Raw genomic sequence first — 19169 nt, forward strand, 5'->3', positions numbered from 1 at the left:
CAAGTTGAATTTTACACATTCAATAATTATGCACTTATTTAAAATGGTTATCAAAGGCTCTGGCAACATCAGTGAAGGTGTCTGTGCCTTTTATTATATTCTGGTGATTGCTAAAGTGATCTGCTACTGAATTTAGTAAATACTGTGGTGTATTAACATTTATTTTTGATCTGGTGTTCAGCTTGGTGTTTTATATTGCAAGTGGTTTCCTTGATGGCATCTACTGTATGTTATCCCTTTCACCAGTGCTTCTTAATGTGTTGATTAATCTGATCATTTTAACATGTTTTAAATATAAATTCTTCAATCATCTGGTTTTCTGTATTGAAAAGTACTGTTTTAAAGCCTGTTAGTGCCTTTGCAGCTTCTTTTTTTTTTCCCAAGCTCTGCGTAGCTGTTGGACAAGACAACATTGTTCTAATAAAGCTTCAAATCAGATGAACTAGATGTTCTGTCACGATTTACTGCTTTCAGGTTTTTTTTCAGTCTTTTGTCTCGTAAATGCTCTTATTGTGTAAACTGTTTTATCTTTTACAGATTCTTCCCTATCAAGTCTCTTTTCCTTTTATTGCACCTTGACTTCTTAATGCTTTTTGCCTTTTAAATTGTTCCTTTTTTAAATCTGTCTTCTCGTAAAAGTTCACATATTTTAAAAAAGTCTTTAGACTGTTAAATTCTGCAAGTTAACAAAGTACTTGGAACAAATCATCTAAATTTCTTTCAAATGTTTCAAAGCTTGTAAATTCTGAAAAATACTTCTAAATCATCTCTTTGAAAATTGTTTGGAAGCCAAAACAATTAGCTGCAAGTTCAGGTTTAGGTTAACGACTTAATACTTCTTTCTTGTTATTCTATTCAAAAGAACTGATTTCTCAACTCTGCACTTCGTAAAAATGTTCAAATGAGCTGTTGCAGCTTCTATAGCCTATTTAAAAGAAATGAATCACAGGAGCTGGCTGACTGGTCCTTTCTTCAAAGGTATGTGCACTTAAAGTGGTAACTCATTTTTATTTTTGCAAAAATTTACTCTGTTCTGTCTTTTTGGACTTTTCTGGATTCCTTCTGTTAGTGATAGAAGTCACCACCATCATATGGTTATCAGCATTTGGCTTGGGTAGAGGTTTATCGTTAGTTAGTCAGGCCATATCTAAGATCCCTGGAGAAGATAGCAGTGAGTTGGCTTCTTGAACAAATGTAGTTCTTGGGATGTAAGTACACCCACAGTACTGCTAGAGAAAAGAGTTCCAGATTTTGGATCCAGCAACAGTGAGAAGATGGGGATGTAATTCCAAGTCAGGATGGTGTATGGCTTGGTGGGGAACTTTCAGGTGGTCATGTTCACGTATATTTGCTGCCCTTCCAGGTGGTAGCCTTTGTGGGTTTGGAAGGTGCAACCTAAAGAGCCTGATGAATTTCTGCGGCACATCTTCTAGGTGGTATGCACTGTTGCTGCTGTATGTCATTGGAGAGAGTTAATACTGGAGCATTAAGTGGGATGCCTTGTCTTGCTATATTCAGTTGAATGCTGCCTTGATGTCAAGAGTAGTCATTATCAGCTCACCTCTGGAAATCAGTTCTTCCTGAAGAGAAGCAAGGCTGCAATGAGATCAGTAGTTGAGTGGTCCTTGCAAAATCCCAACTGAATGCCAGTGAGCAGGTAATTCCTATGTAAGTACCGTTTGGTTGCACTGTCAGTGATATCGTCCGTCACTTTGCTGATCAGTAGACAGATAGACTGGTAATTACTGAAGTTAGATTTGTTCTATTCTGTGCGTATAGAAAATACCTGGGTAAATTTCCATATTGTCAGGTAGATGCCAGAGTTGTGACTATACTGGAACAGCTTGGCTCGGAGTGGAGCTGGACTTGTTGTGGCGGCCACAGCATTCCATGCCAGCACCACCCTCTCCGAACAAGGTTTCTTCTTTTCATAGTGTAAGGGCCATTTCAGTCCTCTTTGGTGGAGGATAAACTGTCACAAAGCATCATCAGAAAATAGTTTATTACAATTTAGCAACTACAAATAATTTGTATTTACACAGAAGCAGGTAAGTGTTAATAACAAGGAGTAGGTAAGACAAGTGACATCTTGAGGAGATTGATCAAACTGTTGTCTGCCAAACACCCCAATTCTCTAGTAGTGCCAGGATATCTATCACAATAGGTGGAGCTCCAGTTTAGCTCAGATTAACCCTTTCATATTCATGGCCTTGTGAAAAACATGGCTTTTGCCAATTACCTTAAACATATGACTTGGTTTGGACCTTTCTGCCAGTTAAAACAGATTTTCATTTGTTGCTCGAGCATAACCATGCAAGATTTTGAGTAACTCCACTGAAACTACTTTTAGTCTTCTCTGCTGTAAAACTGCACCTTTCCTAATCTGGACAAATAATTGTAGCTCCTCATTCTGGTGCTATTTTCATAAATCTCCACTCCGTCTTCATGTTCTTGACACTTTCCCTGAAGTGTGTTGCACAATATCATCTGATCTGAAGTCTGTTCATATCTTTCTTGGTGCTTACTACATTTATAACTTTGATTTATGTATAATCATGGAAAATATGCCATTTATATTCAAGTACAAGTCAAAATCATCAAGCTGTATAATCGAACAATAGCAAAATAGCAACAGTCCAAACACAAGGCTCTGCTTTTTTTGTATCCATATAACCGCTTCCCTTTCAATCATCTGGGCCTCAATTTTGCTAAAAAGTTTAGTGGGTGTAAAAAGTTGTTCTTGATATATATCTAAATTAATCTTCAGTATCAACATTGTACTAGAAGAATTGAATGGCACATTATTCCTATCTTGCTCCCCTGAGTTAGTTTTGTTGCATAGCTCCAGAAACATTAAAATATAATCAAATTTTAAGACATAAATCTTGATCCATTCCCTGACAGCATAACCACCGAGAGCGTCAATTGTTTATGGGCAATACAAGCTTCATTAAACAGCTGTCACATTTTAAAAGAGCAAACTAACAAATGTGAGCAAGATTTCAGGGTGTCTGAAATATTGCATATAGAATCCCTACGTAGTGGAAAGGGGCCATTCAACCCATCGAGTCCACATCAACCCTCTAAAGAGCATCCCATACAGACCCGGTCCCCTACCCGAACCTCATGACCTCATATTTTCAATGACTAATTTCCTCCTGGGATCTCTGCACATCCCTGGATGCTATGGGGCAATTTAGCACGACCAATCCACCTAATCTGCTATCTTCAGACCTAGGGAGAAGACTGGAGCACCCGACAGAAACCCATGCAGACAGGTGGAGAATATGCAAATTCCACACAGACAATCACCTGAGGCTGAAAACGAACCTGGGTCCCTGACACTGAGAGGCAGCAGTGCTAACCATGAAGCCAACATCCTGCCCACAAAGGTTTATTTTTTGCAATGCAATCACTATCCTAACATTGGCAAAAATAACAGTGAAGTTGTTTTCAAAGTGCCACAAAATGCAGGAGATAAATAGCCAATAAGACTTTGATTGATTTTGGTCAAGAAATAACTGTTGACGAAGGCTACAGGAAATGCTCCCTGCCCTTCTTCAAATAAAAACATGAGCTTTTTTCCACCCACACATCAAGAGTGGGTGGCACCTTGGTTGAAGTTGCAGTTCAATGCTGCAATGAAATGTCAGATTACATAATGCAAATTTCTGGATTTGGGTTTGCATGCTTGGACTTGTTGCATCAATTATGTAAATTGACAAGAAAATATAATGGGAAATAGATTTCATAAAGTTTTCCAAGCCATCACGATAACGTCCATTCTATTATAATCAACTCCGACCACCCAGTTCCTCAGTTCCTGAATGCAGTGACCCAAGTTATCCCAATAACTCTTTTAGGTCTCATGAGAATAAAACTTTTCCATATGTCAACCTAAATTAGGCTGTCTGACTGTTTGCGGCATTACAGTGCTGTTTTGTATTTATCTCACAATTATGCAGATCAAGAGCAGGGTTCTTGTTTACCTTTATCTCTTCCAAGAACATACTGGTCAATCGCAAGCCACACTGTTTCCCCAAGTTACACTTCCTGCATATACCTTAGTCCTTCAAAGGGTGCAGGCCTGCATTCAATGTGGCATCTGTCTGACTGCTCGCAGCTAAGAGGACCACTATGTGTACATTATACGTATAAACAGATCCCAAGGGGCCCCACTGTTGCAATGGCCAGTAAATACTCAACATAAGATACTAATAAATTGCGTATTCAAATTAAAGTGTTCAAACATTTCGCAAAAATCTATTGTTAAGTTCAAGGTGTTGATCACAAATTAAATAAATTTAATCTGGACTATGCACTTAATTCTTACCAACATTCTCATCTGGTTCAACCCTTCAGTTCATGCAAAAAGTATGATGCATTATTTTTCAGATGCCATTTCAATAATTTGAAATTAGAATGCATATCCAGTAAAAGGAATGGGATTACTTTCATCTTCTACGATATCTACTATGCTCAGAATAAATAGAGGAAGCAGCAAAGATCCACTTCAGAATATAATGGCACTGTCATGCTGCAAATTAATTACTTAAGATTGGTTTCAGTAAAAAAATGTAGAAATTTGAAGAAACAGATAGCTGTTACTATGGTGACTGGGTAACAGGGGCTTTGAGAATGCGTATTTCAGAAGTAAGTGTTGTTGGGAAAAAAAACAAAATTGATGACTGCTGAAAGACTATTTTTAATCTGCTCAATCACAATTTCACTTCAGTTTCATTTACCTGGATAACAGATTTGGGGTAAACTGAAGGAGTCAGAGTACCGAGCTAATTGTTCCATCCTATCATTACAGATCATAGGTCGTAAATCTAACTCAGAGCAATGACTCGTAATAGACATTAAACAAAAATGCAACCATAGTTTCATTTACATAGTTACAACAAGACAATAAGGCAGCTGCTTCAGGACATGTTAGCGTGACATCAGACTAACCAAGCTTCTGTAAATATTTTCCAAAAATGCATTGTGATTGGCTCTCGAAGACTTCAATGCAAATAAAAGTGCAGTACCTCTTTTGTCACCGTTGTTGACCCCCAGATTGTGTCCTGTGTAGGGAAGGAGAAAAAGTACAACTTCAATTGAGAAAATGATTCGGAAAAATAATATTAATTGCAAAGGTTCACAATGAACTTTACCTTAGCAAAAATGCTCGTGAAAGGAATTCATCAGACGGATAATTCTAATACTAACTTGAGTGGGGGTATGAATCGGGATGAAATGGGCTGGATTTTACAAGGTATTGTATTCCCCAATCACCTGACTAAAATGTCAGGTGTGAGCCTGTACCACAGCTCCAAAAGCCTGCAACCTTGTGGTGATATCACATTGGGGCAGAGGAGCAATAAGGCACTTGAGTGCACATTAATTGGTCACTTTAGGACTTCAACATAAGAGCAGTGGGAAGACGGCCTGATGCCTTCCTTAAACCCCAAAGTAGATTGAGCAGAAATGCAGTGGGAAAGCCACAAAGCTTGATATTACATGCCCCCTCTACCACCACCTCCCTCCCCAGGTGTCCAATGTTCTCCTGAAATTAGATTGAATTGGTGTGATAAATTGTGACGTTATTGCACAATGGTCCATAAACTCATCAATTACACACAAATTGTAGAATTCTTACAGCATGGAAGCAGACCATTTGGCCAAAAGTCCACACCAACCCTCCAAAGAGCATTCCACCTAGACGAAGAGCAGCAGCCCCATTCCTGTAATCCAGCATTTTCCATGGCCAATCCACCTAACCTGCATGTCGTTGGACAGTGGGAAGAAACCAGAGCACCCGGCAGAAAGAACGTGAAAACTCCATACAGTCACTTGAGTCTGGAATCAAACCAGTGTCATTGGCACTGTGAGGTAACAGTGTTACCACTGAGCCATCATACCATCCAACAAAGTCCAGCATAAACTGACTAAGACATATGAACTGGTCAACCTCCATTATTTTGAAATCTAATAGTATCTAAAACCAACTTTGTGAGCTAGCATTCACCCAGAAAGCAACTTTAGTGGCAACAAAATAGAAAATGATGGAAACAGCATGGTGGCTCAGTGGTTAGCACTGCTACCTCACAGTGACAGGGACCCAGGTTTGATTCCACACTTGGGTGACTGTGGAAACTCCACACAGACATTCTCCCCGTGTCTGCGTGTGTCCTCCCACAGTCCAAAGCTCTGCAGGCTAGATGGATTGGGCATGCAATATTACCTGTAGTGTTCAGAAATGTGCAAATTAGTGGGTTATAGGGGGATGGGTCAGGGTGGGATGCTCTGAAGGTTGGTGTGGATTTGTGATGATCTATGATCTAGCACGTTGGACAGCACCTATGGAGAGAAATAGAATTAACATAAATCAATCATGTTTCGTTAGCACTGGAAAAGCTTAGAAATGTGAAAGGTTTTAAGCGAGTAGAGAGCAAGAGAGAAGGAGGGTGGAGAAAAGTGGATAAAGAACAGAAGGCAAGGTCTATGCTAGGGTAAAAGTGGAAGAGAATCAGTGACAAACAAAGATGGCACATTTCCTTCACCAAGAGATTAGTGTATCTGAGGAGTTTCGCAAAAAGCTATATTTCAGACATTTTCCAATCCAACCATTCAGAGATGCTATTACACACCTCTGAAGCAGATGTGACCTGAACCTAAGCCTCCTGGCTCAGAGGTAGGTGCACTACCCCTGCACCACAAGAGCCTCCCTCGCAATTTCATTGTCTCCTTACTGAAACTTTGCCACATCAAACCCAAAACTTCATTTAATCAACTGAGCCGCAATTGTCTAGTTGATGTCATCGGTTTTGAGCAGATTGTTCTGGATCTACGGCCTGTAGAATATTAATGCCATGTTAAAGCAACATGTCTCCCCTAGTTTTCATTTTTAACCTAATAGGTCAGATTTACAAACAAAACTATCAATTGATTAAAGATAATAAAGTGTGGAGCTGGATGAACACAGCAGGCAAAGCAGCATCTTAGGAGCACAAAAGCTGACGTTTCGGGCCTAGACCCTTCATCAGAGAGGGGGATGGGGAGACGGTTCTGGAATAAATAGGGAGAGAGGGGGAGATGGACCGAAGATGGAGAGAAAAGAAGATAGGTGGAGAGGAGAGTATAGGTGGGGAGGTAGGGAGGGGATAGGTCAGTCCGGGGAGGACGGACAGGTCAAGGAGGTGGGATGAGGTTAGTAGGTAGGAAATGGAGGTGCGGCTTGGGGTGGGATGCTGCTTGGCCTGCTGTGTTCATCCAGCTTCACACTTTATTATCTTGGCTTCTCCAGCATCTGCAGTTCCCATTATCACTATCAATTGATTAAGACTGCTTCACACTTAGCAGGGTCTTGTTAATTGCGAAATTAGAACAGATTCAACGGTATCCATAAACCATAGGAACTCAGCAATGGGAGTAGACCATTCATCCTGTTCAGCCTGCCCTTCCAATCATTATGACCATGACTGGTAGAACTCTTCAATGCCTTTTACTCAATGCATCCCCCAAAACTCTGCATACCACTGCAATCAGTAATCCATCAATCAATCTCTACTTTAAATATGGTTCGAGATTGAGCTACCACAGCCCCCTATGGTAGAAGAGTTCCAACGGTACATCACCCAGACCTAAAAAAAAATTCTTCATCAAGTATTAATGCCCAGCAAAGAAAATTTTTAAAATCTTAATTATTTCATAAAATGCATTTGCATGATGAGGATGTGACTGCCCATCTTTAACTGCCGAGAGGAAAGTTAAGAGGTAACCACATTGCTGTGGGTCTGGAGTCACATGTTGGCCAGACCAGGTAAGGATGGCAGTTTCCTTCCCTAAAAGGGCATGAGAGAACCAGGTGTTTTTTTTTCTGACAATCAACAAATGGATTCACTGTCGTCATTAGACTCTTAATTCCAGTCTTTTTTTTGTATATTGAATTCACATTCTATCATCCTCTGTGATGGGATTCAAACCAGGCTCCCTAGAACATTACCTGGGTTTCTTGATCAATAGCCTGGCACTGATATGACAATGCTATTGCCTCCCCATAAACAGCCATTAACAATGAAGAACCACAAGCCATAAAGAAGCTGTATTAAACTGAAAGCCACAATTTAATAGGTTTGACCATAAAGCCCAAATTGACAGCAAAACTCCTTCCCCTTTTAAATCTCTTGATTGACCACACAAAATCTGTTTTCATTTCATTCTTTACAATATACAGTATGTTTTGAAGCAGGCATGGGAACTTTCGCTAATCCTAATGGCATTCACTTCAATGAGATGCAGTCAATTAATTTGAAAACCGTGCAATTAAAGAAAGGTGCCAAGATCATATTATTGAAGGTTGCAGCTGTTATACTGAAGGCAAGAAAACCAAGTTTGCAAACCAGGAGATAAAGCTGAACTGCAAAATGTTAAATGTGTCAATGAAAAATAGAACTCATTAAAAGCATCTTATTATAAAGAAGTGGAGCGACTGATTATGTTGTAAATATTTCATTAGGTTAAAATGTTAAAACCCTCCAATACCCCTAGAATCTGGAGAGGGCCAGATAGGGCTAGTCAGGTAATTGCATGCCTGGGGCTGAGTTCTTCTACAACGAATGCAAGAACTGTTTATTGATTAGTACACAGTAAGTTCGACCACCATGCTGAGCTGGAAACACACTTCAAAAAGATCTGCTACATCTCGAGTCAAGAACACTGCTACAACTCTCATTTGTTAGAGCATAGCACGTATAATGGTAGTCATGGGAGGTCAGTCAAGGCACTACAACATAGAATTTGACAGGCAGCCAAATCATTTAAAACTTAACCTATTACTACTGGAATGAAAAAAATATTGTGCAATGTGTTTTGCGAAACACAGAAAAAACAGGGTCCAAATAGAAAAGGACCACAATTACGTTTCTTTGCACTTACAGCACAAATAAGGTCAAGCAATGAGCTGCAAAGCATTTCCCAAATCCAAGTGCAGCAGCTCAGAGTGGTTGTTCACTATCATCTCTGGCTATTCCAAGTAAATGCAGTATCAGGTGGCAAACCAATGAGAATTCCTGCCCCAGATTTAGTGATTCCAAGTCTCTTGTCAAAATCAGGAAGCAAAAAAGAGCATTCCCAAATGGCATTTTGTCTCCCTTGTGTCAAGGTTTGATGCCATGGAGTGGCTGCAGGACTTTTACCCGGAGAAGTGTCAACAGCTAGAGTTTGTGAACCATGTCAACACCAACCTCTTAGGTAAGTGGGAGGATGAGATCCTGAGAGAAGATTTTAGGTATCTTCAAAGTATTCACAAATTCAGGACTCCTAAAGCAGTCATCTCAGGATTGCTTGTTGGTCCTGTGCATTAGGGAGCATAACAGGAGGGTGTGTCTGTGGGGTGTGGTGTCGTGCATGCATGTTCATGTTCAGATTTCAAGTGCCTTGGGACCATTTCTCCACAAGCTGTAAACCTGAATGGGTTTTTTTAAAATCAAAATTAGCAGTGGGTTGATAACCTGAGAGGGAACTCAGAGTCAAGGGAAGCAGAATTGTTAAAAAGGAAACAGAAAACTAGAAAGCAAAAACTGAAGGCAGGTGAATTAATAGCAAGCACCAAGTAAGATGATAAAACAAAATTATGTTAATAATCATCAGTGGTTACATGACCTTGAACTTTTAACTGCCCAGCCATTCCTATCATTGAGTGGGAGGGTAGAAATATCTTGATTAAGTAACACAACTTCATTTAATGAGAGTCCCTGTCAATAAGGAGGGCATTCCAGGTTCTTGGCTTGCCATTGGGTTTTTACACACACTCTGTGCCTCCCTGCTAATGGCTCTGCCACAGCCACCATCCAGTCATTTCTAGGATGTTGATAGAAGTTGATAGATTGACAAGAGAATGAACTGGATTTGTCATTTTAATACAGTTGCTATAAGACCACATCTGAAACTAGAAATCCTGCTGCAGTAACTCATTTCCCATCTCCCCAAAGCCTATCCACATCAAGGAACAAAACAAGACTGTGATAGAATACTCCCCATTTTCCTGGATGGGTGCAGCTCCAACAACATTCAAGCAGTTTAATACCATCTGAGACAAAGCAACTCGCTGAATGGTTGCACATCCACAAACATTCACTCTCTCCACCACAGATGCTCAGCAGCAGCTGTGTGTCCAATCTACAAGATGCACTGTTGAAATACCCCAAGGGTCCTCAGACAGCACCTACCAAACCCCATGACAACTTCCACTTAAGAAGACAAGGGCAGCAGTTACATGGGAGCACGATAGCTTGCAACTTCCCTTCCACACTACTCACTGTCCTGACTTGGAATCATATCAAAAACCCTTCACTGTGGCCGGGTCAAAAACCCTCCTTAAAGCCATTGTGGGTCCACCGTTTACCTACAGCACAGGGACTGCAGTGGATCAAGAAGGGCAAACAGGAATGGGTACTAAATGCTGACCCAGCCAGTGATACCCACATCATACAAATGAGGTATAAACTTAGTGAAAAATGGGAAGGGGATGTGACTTCTGACAAAATCTGCATGCAGGGACAGGGTTCCTGGTAAAACCATACAGAAAATAAGGTGTAATCTTTCATACCTGCACATGAGCGAGGAAGCAGCTGTTCCTACTATTTCCAAACTACAACCAAGAGATTGATGAAAATGACTCAGACCAGGTGTTGCTGTCCCATACAGGAAAAAGCTCCATGTTTTGAATTAACCAGCTGTTGAGGATGGACCAACAGTTTGAAGAAAGTAAGTCTGGGAAGAACTAAAGGAATTCACTTGATTATGTTCATAGTGTTGAGTAAGGGAACTATTCACAAGGACATAAGATTGACCCTACTGGGGCAGGAAGAAGAGATACTGTTAAAGCTTAGAGGAGCTTGGATCTTTATACATGACCTTACAAAGGTTACATGTTGTTTTCAGTTGTAATGTGTTTATAGGGAATAACTTTTCTGAATTTCATTCTGTTAGCTGCCTAGTAACTTATATTTCAACAATGATGGCTTTGGTGCACTTTATACAGTAAAAATCTTAAAACGTGGAATTTTTGTGATCCTTTTGCATTAGTCGATGGAAATTTTCTATCATTATAAGTTATCAGTATCTACCTTGAAATAAAAAAGTATAAATACTTTGAACCTCTGTGGATTATAACTGAGAACACTCCATTACCACCTCTGATATCTTAAATGGACAAAACAAGTCAAACAGCAGGGAGAGAACATGCAACAACACTAAGCGGTTCACATGTAAAAAAGACAGACTAATTTGAGGAACTGAATGGCTTGTTTCTGTGTGATTCTTCAATGGTACTGCTTTCTTGAAGTGTCAGATTTATTAGAAGATAGCTTCTCCCTACGTTACGGGGGTTTTTTGTCCCAATTTCTGATATGCTGCAACAGAAGTCTATCCATTTTATGCAGCAGAGGATATTTTGTGTGAAAATCATGAAAGAAACTGGGCAGCAAGGCTTTTCATTGCAAAGGTGAGAAGTGCAAAAAGGTGGGCAGACACTAACAGATGACTCACTACAATTCTCTACATAGAGAGTGTGTAAGCCGTGTACTTGGAAACAGTTCTCTTTGTTGTAGGATATACTTTGAAGTCCTTTAACATCTGTGAAGAACAGCCTCAGGGTAATTTGCCTGTACCCTCAAGGCACAGAAATCTGGAGAGAACAAAGGCTAACGAAAATGAGATCCTGTATTCATTCAATGGGAAAATAAAGAATTCGCTGGCAACATCTTTTTTTTCTCCCTAGCACCTGATTCAGAGCTCAGCTAAGCAGAAGATTTTCTCTCTCATGAACAATATACATTTCCCAGAATTACCCATTATTCCACGATCTGCAGTAAAGAGATATCACTTATTTTAAAGAAAACATGAAATTTGGAAATTCAAGGTGTCACCATGTGATCAGCAGACATCTGTAAGTAACCTGAAAAATTTGGGAAGTTTCACCTCAGTGTCTAATGGCTGTGAGTACTAATGCTTTGATTATTTTAGCATAAACTGGCTACCTCCTGGAGATTTCTGTTGGAACTGCACAACAGCTGAAAAAGGTGAAATTATGATGATTTTTCCTTCAGACTTCCCTGCACTAATGGAGGCACTTTTCAAGCATGCAGGAAACTATTTACATACGTATTGAAGCAATGAGGGAATCTGAGAATTGAACGGGCCCCCATTTAATTTTTACAGAAATACCTTAGACAGTTATTTCCTCACTGTGCCTTTGTGGCAGCTGCTCCAAGCTTTAGTGCATCCCTCAGCACATAGTGCTTGGAATGGGCCAGTTTGCAACACTCGGTCAATGTCAATTCCTTGCACGAGAAGACCAACATGTTTTGGGCAGACCAAAGAGAGCATTTTTCACCCTGTTGATGGTTCTCCAGGTGCAGTCGATGTTTGTAGAATACAGAGTTCTGCATCATGGAGCTACTTGGGATGAACCTCGATAAAAACCACTGTATCTCTTGCTAGACTTCCTTTGCAAAGGCTCATTCCTGAAGGAGATTTGTGACAATCTCTACTGCCCACACCTGCTTTGAGGGCAGTTTGCAGTGACACACAGAGTCTGGGTGTGCATGAAGGATCTTACAGGTAGTGCCCTTCTCACCACCAGCCAAGCAATATCTTGGTGCTTGTTGGAAAATTCTGGCGATGAGACATTCTGCCAGATGACTGACAGTCTGCTCAGGGAACAACACAACAGAATTCACCCTCTCCTTTTCCTGCAGGGTCTTGAGGATGCTACATACTGACTACTTCCTGATGGACTTGTGGTGAAAGGTGTTTTTCTTTGTAAATTTTGAGAGAAGGGGCAAACGATATGAAATGGCCCAACTACTTGGAGCCTTCTGCAGTGCCAATAACAGTCCCATCCTTCACCACACCCTGGGCCAGATAGGACCTCAGTACATTGTGACACTTGGTGCTTGTGGATCAAGGTTCTAAGAGCAGCTTGACACGGCCACACACAAAGGTAGCCATCAGGGTGAGGGCAGTGTTGGATGCGTTCTCCCACCCTTTATCCACGATTCTCTTCACAAAGAATATCCAAATGATGTACCTTCCTCCAGTTTCTTCACATTCACCCTGACTGTGTTCTAGATACCCTGCCTGGGGCCAGGTACTTGCAGTGGTCATAGCTGTGATTGGCTAGACCCTGAATTGGTGTTAGGCTGAAACCAGCATAAAGATCCAACAAGAACAGCTCAGGTCAACTAACAATCCTCCAACATCCAATGCAGCGATGATATCTAAATCCTGTCATGACCCACAACTTGGAACATACACTTGATTTTCGCCAATAGACCGAGGCGGTGATGGCTAAAAGTGGTGATAATTGGCAGTCCTTTTGTAATTTAGTTGACAGTCAGATCAGACTGAAGGTTAATCATGTAGCCAGAGAATATAGATTCAGAAGATTAGAATTGTATTTTTACAATAATGCTGGCTGCAGTAGAAATGAGAGCATTCTGCAGGTTTTGCAAACAGCTATGAATCACAGCTCACCTTGTATAAAGAGCTCAAGAGAAAAACCTGCCAGACTCCTTTCTATAGATGGGGGCAGCAGGGAGAACTGAACCAATGTTAAATTCAAATTTGTCTATGTATATACAAGTAGAGTTTATAAGTTGGTTAGAGTTTTAACAAATACAGTTACAGGTCAACAGTTCATAATTGCATAGCTATATAGTTAAAATTTTTCACCATAGTTATTTATAATAAATAGCCAGTCATTCTTACTGAGTACAGAAAACCAGTTCATGCTTCCCTGTGTTTCTCTCAGCAATTCTGAAGGAGGCTGTAGCATCCTGACCCTTTGTCTGCACCAAGAAGGCTTTCTCCACTTTTCTCCTGTGATGGGAGTTTCCCCATATCGACCATACCAGCAGCTAAAGTTTTGTTAGGCGCGGCAGCTGCAACTGGCCACAACCATATTGCTGATTCACAAACTAGATGCAAGCTGTGAATGCCAAGTCACCAGTACAATTTGTATACACAGAGGCAGTGATAGCCATCTTTGTCAGCTACTTCAGAGTTCACCATCCAGATTGTTCACATTTTTTGCTTCTCTGCCTGATTTTCCATGAATACTGCACAACTGAAAATCCCCTAAATCATCTTCCAACATTCTGTCAGGCTTGACAGTTTTCAAAGTCATCCCAAGTTATTATGAGCTATGCCAGTCACTGCTGCATAGCACTTGTCAACAATTCCTGCAGAGGCAGTGCAATGCCTTGAAATTCTATAACATGCAAATGACTGTACCGACAAATAAATGTAGATGTTTCGATGCAAATAAGCTGTCTCATCTTCTCAATTCACTGATGCAGAAGATCACGGTAAGTGTTAAGTCAAAAATATCACTGTTCTGCACTTGAACTGTTCTTTCTTTCACATATACAGAACGATGAAAGTAATCAGTTGCTCATGCATGTTCATTACATGAGCTTTTGCTTCATAGGCAGTACCCTCAGAGTTCAACCATTAGTTTGTGCTTTCACCATACTGAGCTCTACATTCAGTCCCCCACCGACATACATTGACCATACATCTGATATTATACATTCTGTCATGTTTCTTGCTGTTATAGCCTTAGAGACTGCACAATATCTTTCTTTTCTTGATCTTTTTTTTCTAAATGCCCATTACTTCTTCACTAATGGGCTTCTGGTGCGTGAAATTAAACTCCACCTGGCAGGGTGACCTTGTGGTGCAAGGCACCACATCCAGGTAAAGCTATTATTTAACACGCAATTCAAGATGATCCATCAGGCTTTATCAGTCAGGGAATATAATTAGAGTGAGACTTGAGGAAATGTTGATGCATTAAAAAAAAAATCAATTATCTAACAATAGACATCAACATAGCAAGGCCACACAGTGGAAAACATGATAGTATCTTGAGATGTAATGGAAATAGTCAAAAACTGTTTTAAACATACACCTTGATCAAAAACAAAAAAAAGCGTAATACGAGGCGTTTGCTCGGCAAGTCACTAATGATTTTGTTTTTGAGAAGATTTGTAGCTCGGGTTGTGGATTTGCTGGCTGAGCTGGAGTGCTTAATTGCAGACGTTTTGACACCCTGCTGGGTAACATCGTCAGAGTGCCCCAGTGAAGTTTTGGTATTCTGTACCACTTGTTATTTATTTGCTTCAGTTTGCTACGGTGGTTGGCATTACTTCCGGTTCTGTTTTTCAGTGGTTTGCATATTGGGTCCAGTCTAATTTGTTTGTTGATGGAGTTCTGATTGGAGTACCAGGCACCCAGATATTCCATGGCCACGTCTGTTTGGCTTGGACTATTATGGGTGTGTTGTCCTATTCAAATTCGTGTCCTTCTTTGTCCACACATATTGAGACTAGTGAGAACTGGTCGTGTCTCTTGGTGGCTAGTTGACGTTTATGTATCCTTATTGTCAGTTTTCTTCCAGTTTGGCCTATATAATGTTACTCACAGTCCTTGCGTGGTATTTTTATATTACGTTAGCCTTATTGGTTGTGTGGGATCCTTTTCATTCATCAGTAGCTGTTGCATGGTGGTTGTTGGTTTATGGGCTAGTCTGATACCTAGGGGTCTGAGTAGTCTTGTGGTCATCTCTGATATGCCTCTGACACACGGTAGGATGACTAGTGTGTTTGGCCATGTTGTGCCCTCTTGGTGTGGTCTGTCGTGGGTTGTGCTTTTTGGGTATCCAAAACTCTGTCTAAGTGCTCCCGTTCTGCTTTGCGCAATTCCAGATTGCTGCAGTTTGTTCTGGCTTATTTTTATAACGTTTTGGTGCAGGTCCATTTATGGGTGTTGGGTTGGTTGCTAGTCTAATTAATTATCTGGTCCATGTGTGTGGTCATTCTGAAAATGCTGGTCTGGAGTTTCCCATTGTTTTTGCGTTCTACCATTATGTCTCGGAAGGGTAGTCAGTATTGTTCTCTTCTTATTTTATGAATTGTTATTCCAGTGAGCTTGATGTTTATGTGTCTTAGGCGCACAAAAGCTGATGTTTCGGGCCTAGACCCGTCATCAGAAAAGGGGCAGGAGGAGAGGGTTCTGAAATAAATAGGGAGAGAGGGGGGAGGTGGATCGAAGATGGATAGAGGAGAAGATAGGTGGAGAGGAGACAGACAAGTTAAAAGGGGCAGGGATGGAGCCAGTTGAGGTGAGAGTAGGTGGGGAGGTAGAGAGGGGATAGGACAGTATGGAGAGGACAGACAAGTCAAGGGGGTGGGATGAGGTTAGTAGGTAGGGAATGGAGGTGCAGCTTGAGGTGGAAGGAGGGGATAGGTGAGAGGAAGAACAGGTTAGGGACGTGGGGACAAGCTGGGCTGGTTTTGAGATGCAGTAGGGGGGAGGGGCGATTTTGAAGCTTGTGAAATCCACATTGATACCATTGGGCCGCAGGGTTCCCAAGCGGAAGACGAGTTGCTGTTCCTGCAACTTTTGGGTGGCATCGTTGTGGCACTGCAGGAGGCCCAGGATGGACATGTTTTCCAAGGAATGGGAGGGGGAGTTGAAATGGTTCGCGACTGGGAGGTGTAGTTGTTTATTGCGAACTGAGCGTAAGTGTTCTGCAAAGCGGTCCCCAAGCCTCCGCTTGGTTTCCCCGATGTAGAGGAAGCCACACCGGGTACAGTGGATGCAGTATACCACATTGGCAGATGTGCAGATGAACATTTGCTTGCTGTGGAAAGTCATCTTGGGGCCTGGGATGGGGGTGAAGGAGGTGTGGTGGCAAGTGTAGCACTTCCTGTGGTTGCAGGGGAAGGTGCCGGGTGTGGTGGGGTTGGAGGGGAATGTGGAGCAGACAAGGGAGTCATGGAGAGAATGGTCTCTCCAGAAAGCAGATGAGGGTGGGGATAGAAAAGTGTCTTTGGTGGTGGAATCGGATTGCAGATGGTGGAAGTGGCTCCATCCCTGCCTCTCTAACTTGTCTGTCTCCTCTCCACCTATCTTCTTCTCTATCCATCTTCGATCCGCCTCCCCCCTCTCCCTATTTATTTCAGAACCCTCTCCCCCTCCTCCTTTTCTGATGAAGGGTCTAGGCCCACAACATCAGCTTTTCTGCGTCTGAGATGCTGCTTGGCCTGCTGCGTTCATTCAGCTCCACACTTTGTTATCTCGGATTCTCCAGCATTTGCAGTTCCCATTATCTCTGTATATGTGTCGGTGAGTTTCTTCAAGTCTTGTGCGTTTGATAATCACAAAGTTGTCATCTACATAGCGAACCCAGAGTTTGGGTTGTATAGTGGGGAGCACTGTCTGTTCTAACCTTTGCATTGCCGCTTCTGTGATATTGGGGATCCCCATTGGTGTTCTGTTGATTTGTTTGAATATATGATCTAACGTGAAGTGGGTCGTGAGGCACAGAACCAACAGTTTCAGAGTGTTGTCCTTGTTGATGCTGTTTGTGTCATAGGGTTCCTGCCTTCCTGATTGGTCCAGCAGTGTGACATTGTCTCTTTGGCTAGCTTGATGTTTATGGGTGTAAATAGTGCTGTTACATCGAAGGATATCATTATGTTGTCCTTTTCTGTCCTGGTGTCCATGATGATGTCGAGGAATTCTTGGGAGGAATGGATGGAGTGGGTAGTGTTGTCGACTAAGTATTTCAGTTTCTGTTGTAGTTCTTTGGGTAATTGCTGTGTTAGTGCCCCTGGTAGTGAGACAATGTGTCTGAGAGGAGGATCCTTGGCTTGTATACCTTAGCCAGTCCATAGAAGCTGAGTGTGTTGGATCCCTCTGGCTTCATTTTTCACTAGTCTGTCTTGCTGATATCTCCCGAGTTGTGTAATTTCAGCAGGGTTGTTTTAATCCAGTTGTGTTGGGTCTATTGCCGACCGCAGGTAGGCATCGGTATCTGCTAGTAGTGAGTTAGCTGTACACGTGCACAAAGAACACAAACTCAATTGGGACCACATTCATAATCACAAAAGCCAAACAGAGACATGCCAGGGAATTTGTGGAGGCCTGGCATTGCAACCAGAATGCCATCAACAAACACATTGAACTGGACCTGATATACCAACCACTGAAAAACAGAACCAGAAGTGATGCCAACCACCCCAGCAAGACTAGACAAATAAATAACAGATGGGACAGAACACCAACATTTCACCAGAGGAGCACTGAAGATGTTACCTAACAGGGTGATAAAATATCTGCAATTAAACACACTGGCTTGGCGAGCGTGGCTACAACCTCAAGTCAACCTCAAGTCACTGATGTGTTTACTTGATTAGAAATACTCTTTCTGGATGCATTATGGGAAGTGGGATACCATAGGCAGTCTTGAGGGGCACCAATACCTTGCTAAGTTAGATAGATTTGGGTCAGGTCTACTGCGTGGCGGAATCTGACAATGATGCCTGTTTAAAAACCAAAAGAGCTGCAGATGCTGTAAATCAGGAACAAAAACAAAGTTGCTGGGAAAGCTCAGCAGGTCTGGCAGCACCTAGGAAGGAAAAAAACAGAGTTAATGTTATGGGTCCAGTGACCCTTCCTCAAAACTGATGGTAGTTGGGACAACATCTATTTATATGCAAAAAAGGGGAGGGGGCTGAGGCAGGGAGTAAGCGATAGGATAGCGCCTAAAGGGAAAGAACAGCAGTTGGACAGACTCTGTTTCTCTGGGTTGTGCAGTGTGCAGAGGGGTGTAAGAAGCAACACTGCAAGAATAGTTCTGAAGATAACTCACTGTACTTAAAGTATAAACTCTAGTTTCTCTCTACTAAAGCAGCTGGATCTGCTGAGACCAGCAATTTCTGTTTATGTTTTAGATCTTCAGCATCTGTATTCCTTTGTTTTATTTTATATTTACTGTTTGCTTTGTTGACTATTGTCTTGTAACATTTCTTCTGTTTGTTTACTACTGTGGAATCTGCTTGCTTTACTCTTTTAGTAAATACCTGGGATTTCAAATTTCATTCACTTTATAAAACAATTGATGGTTTTTCACCAAGCTGTAAGGTAAAAAGGGAGATCTGGACCAAGAACAGCTTAAAGGTCTTGTGAGCCAACTGCAGCACGGAAGTCTATTCAACCACACAATCTGTAAATTCATGGCTGGGCATATTTCTTACGCTACCACTGCCATAAAGTCAGGGAACTGATCCTGTTTCAAAGAAAAGTGCAGAAAGGCATGCAGAAGCAGCAAC

General features: G+C 41.5%; 1 protein-coding gene across 3 annotated transcripts in view; it reads right to left on the bottom strand.

The window, feature by feature from the left end:
- The window catches only part of LOC125457973 (calsyntenin-2), a 493448-nt gene that overhangs the window by 367755 nt on the left and 106524 nt on the right, over window positions 1-19169 (bottom strand). For 2 of the 3 annotated variants that reach the window (XM_048542800.2, XM_048542801.2), the window contains exon 2: window positions 5034-5069. The exons of the other annotated variant lie outside the window; for it this stretch is intronic. In XM_048542800.2, coding sequence (XP_048398757.1) covers window positions 5034-5069 — 36 coding nt within the window. The remainder of the gene's footprint in view (window positions 1-5033; window positions 5070-19169) is intronic. 3 annotated transcript variants of the gene reach the window in all.

Source organism: Stegostoma tigrinum, chromosome 14, assembly GCF_030684315.1.
Source record: "Stegostoma tigrinum isolate sSteTig4 chromosome 14, sSteTig4.hap1, whole genome shotgun sequence".
Classification (NCBI taxonomy): domain Eukaryota; kingdom Metazoa; phylum Chordata; class Chondrichthyes; order Orectolobiformes; family Stegostomatidae; genus Stegostoma; species Stegostoma tigrinum.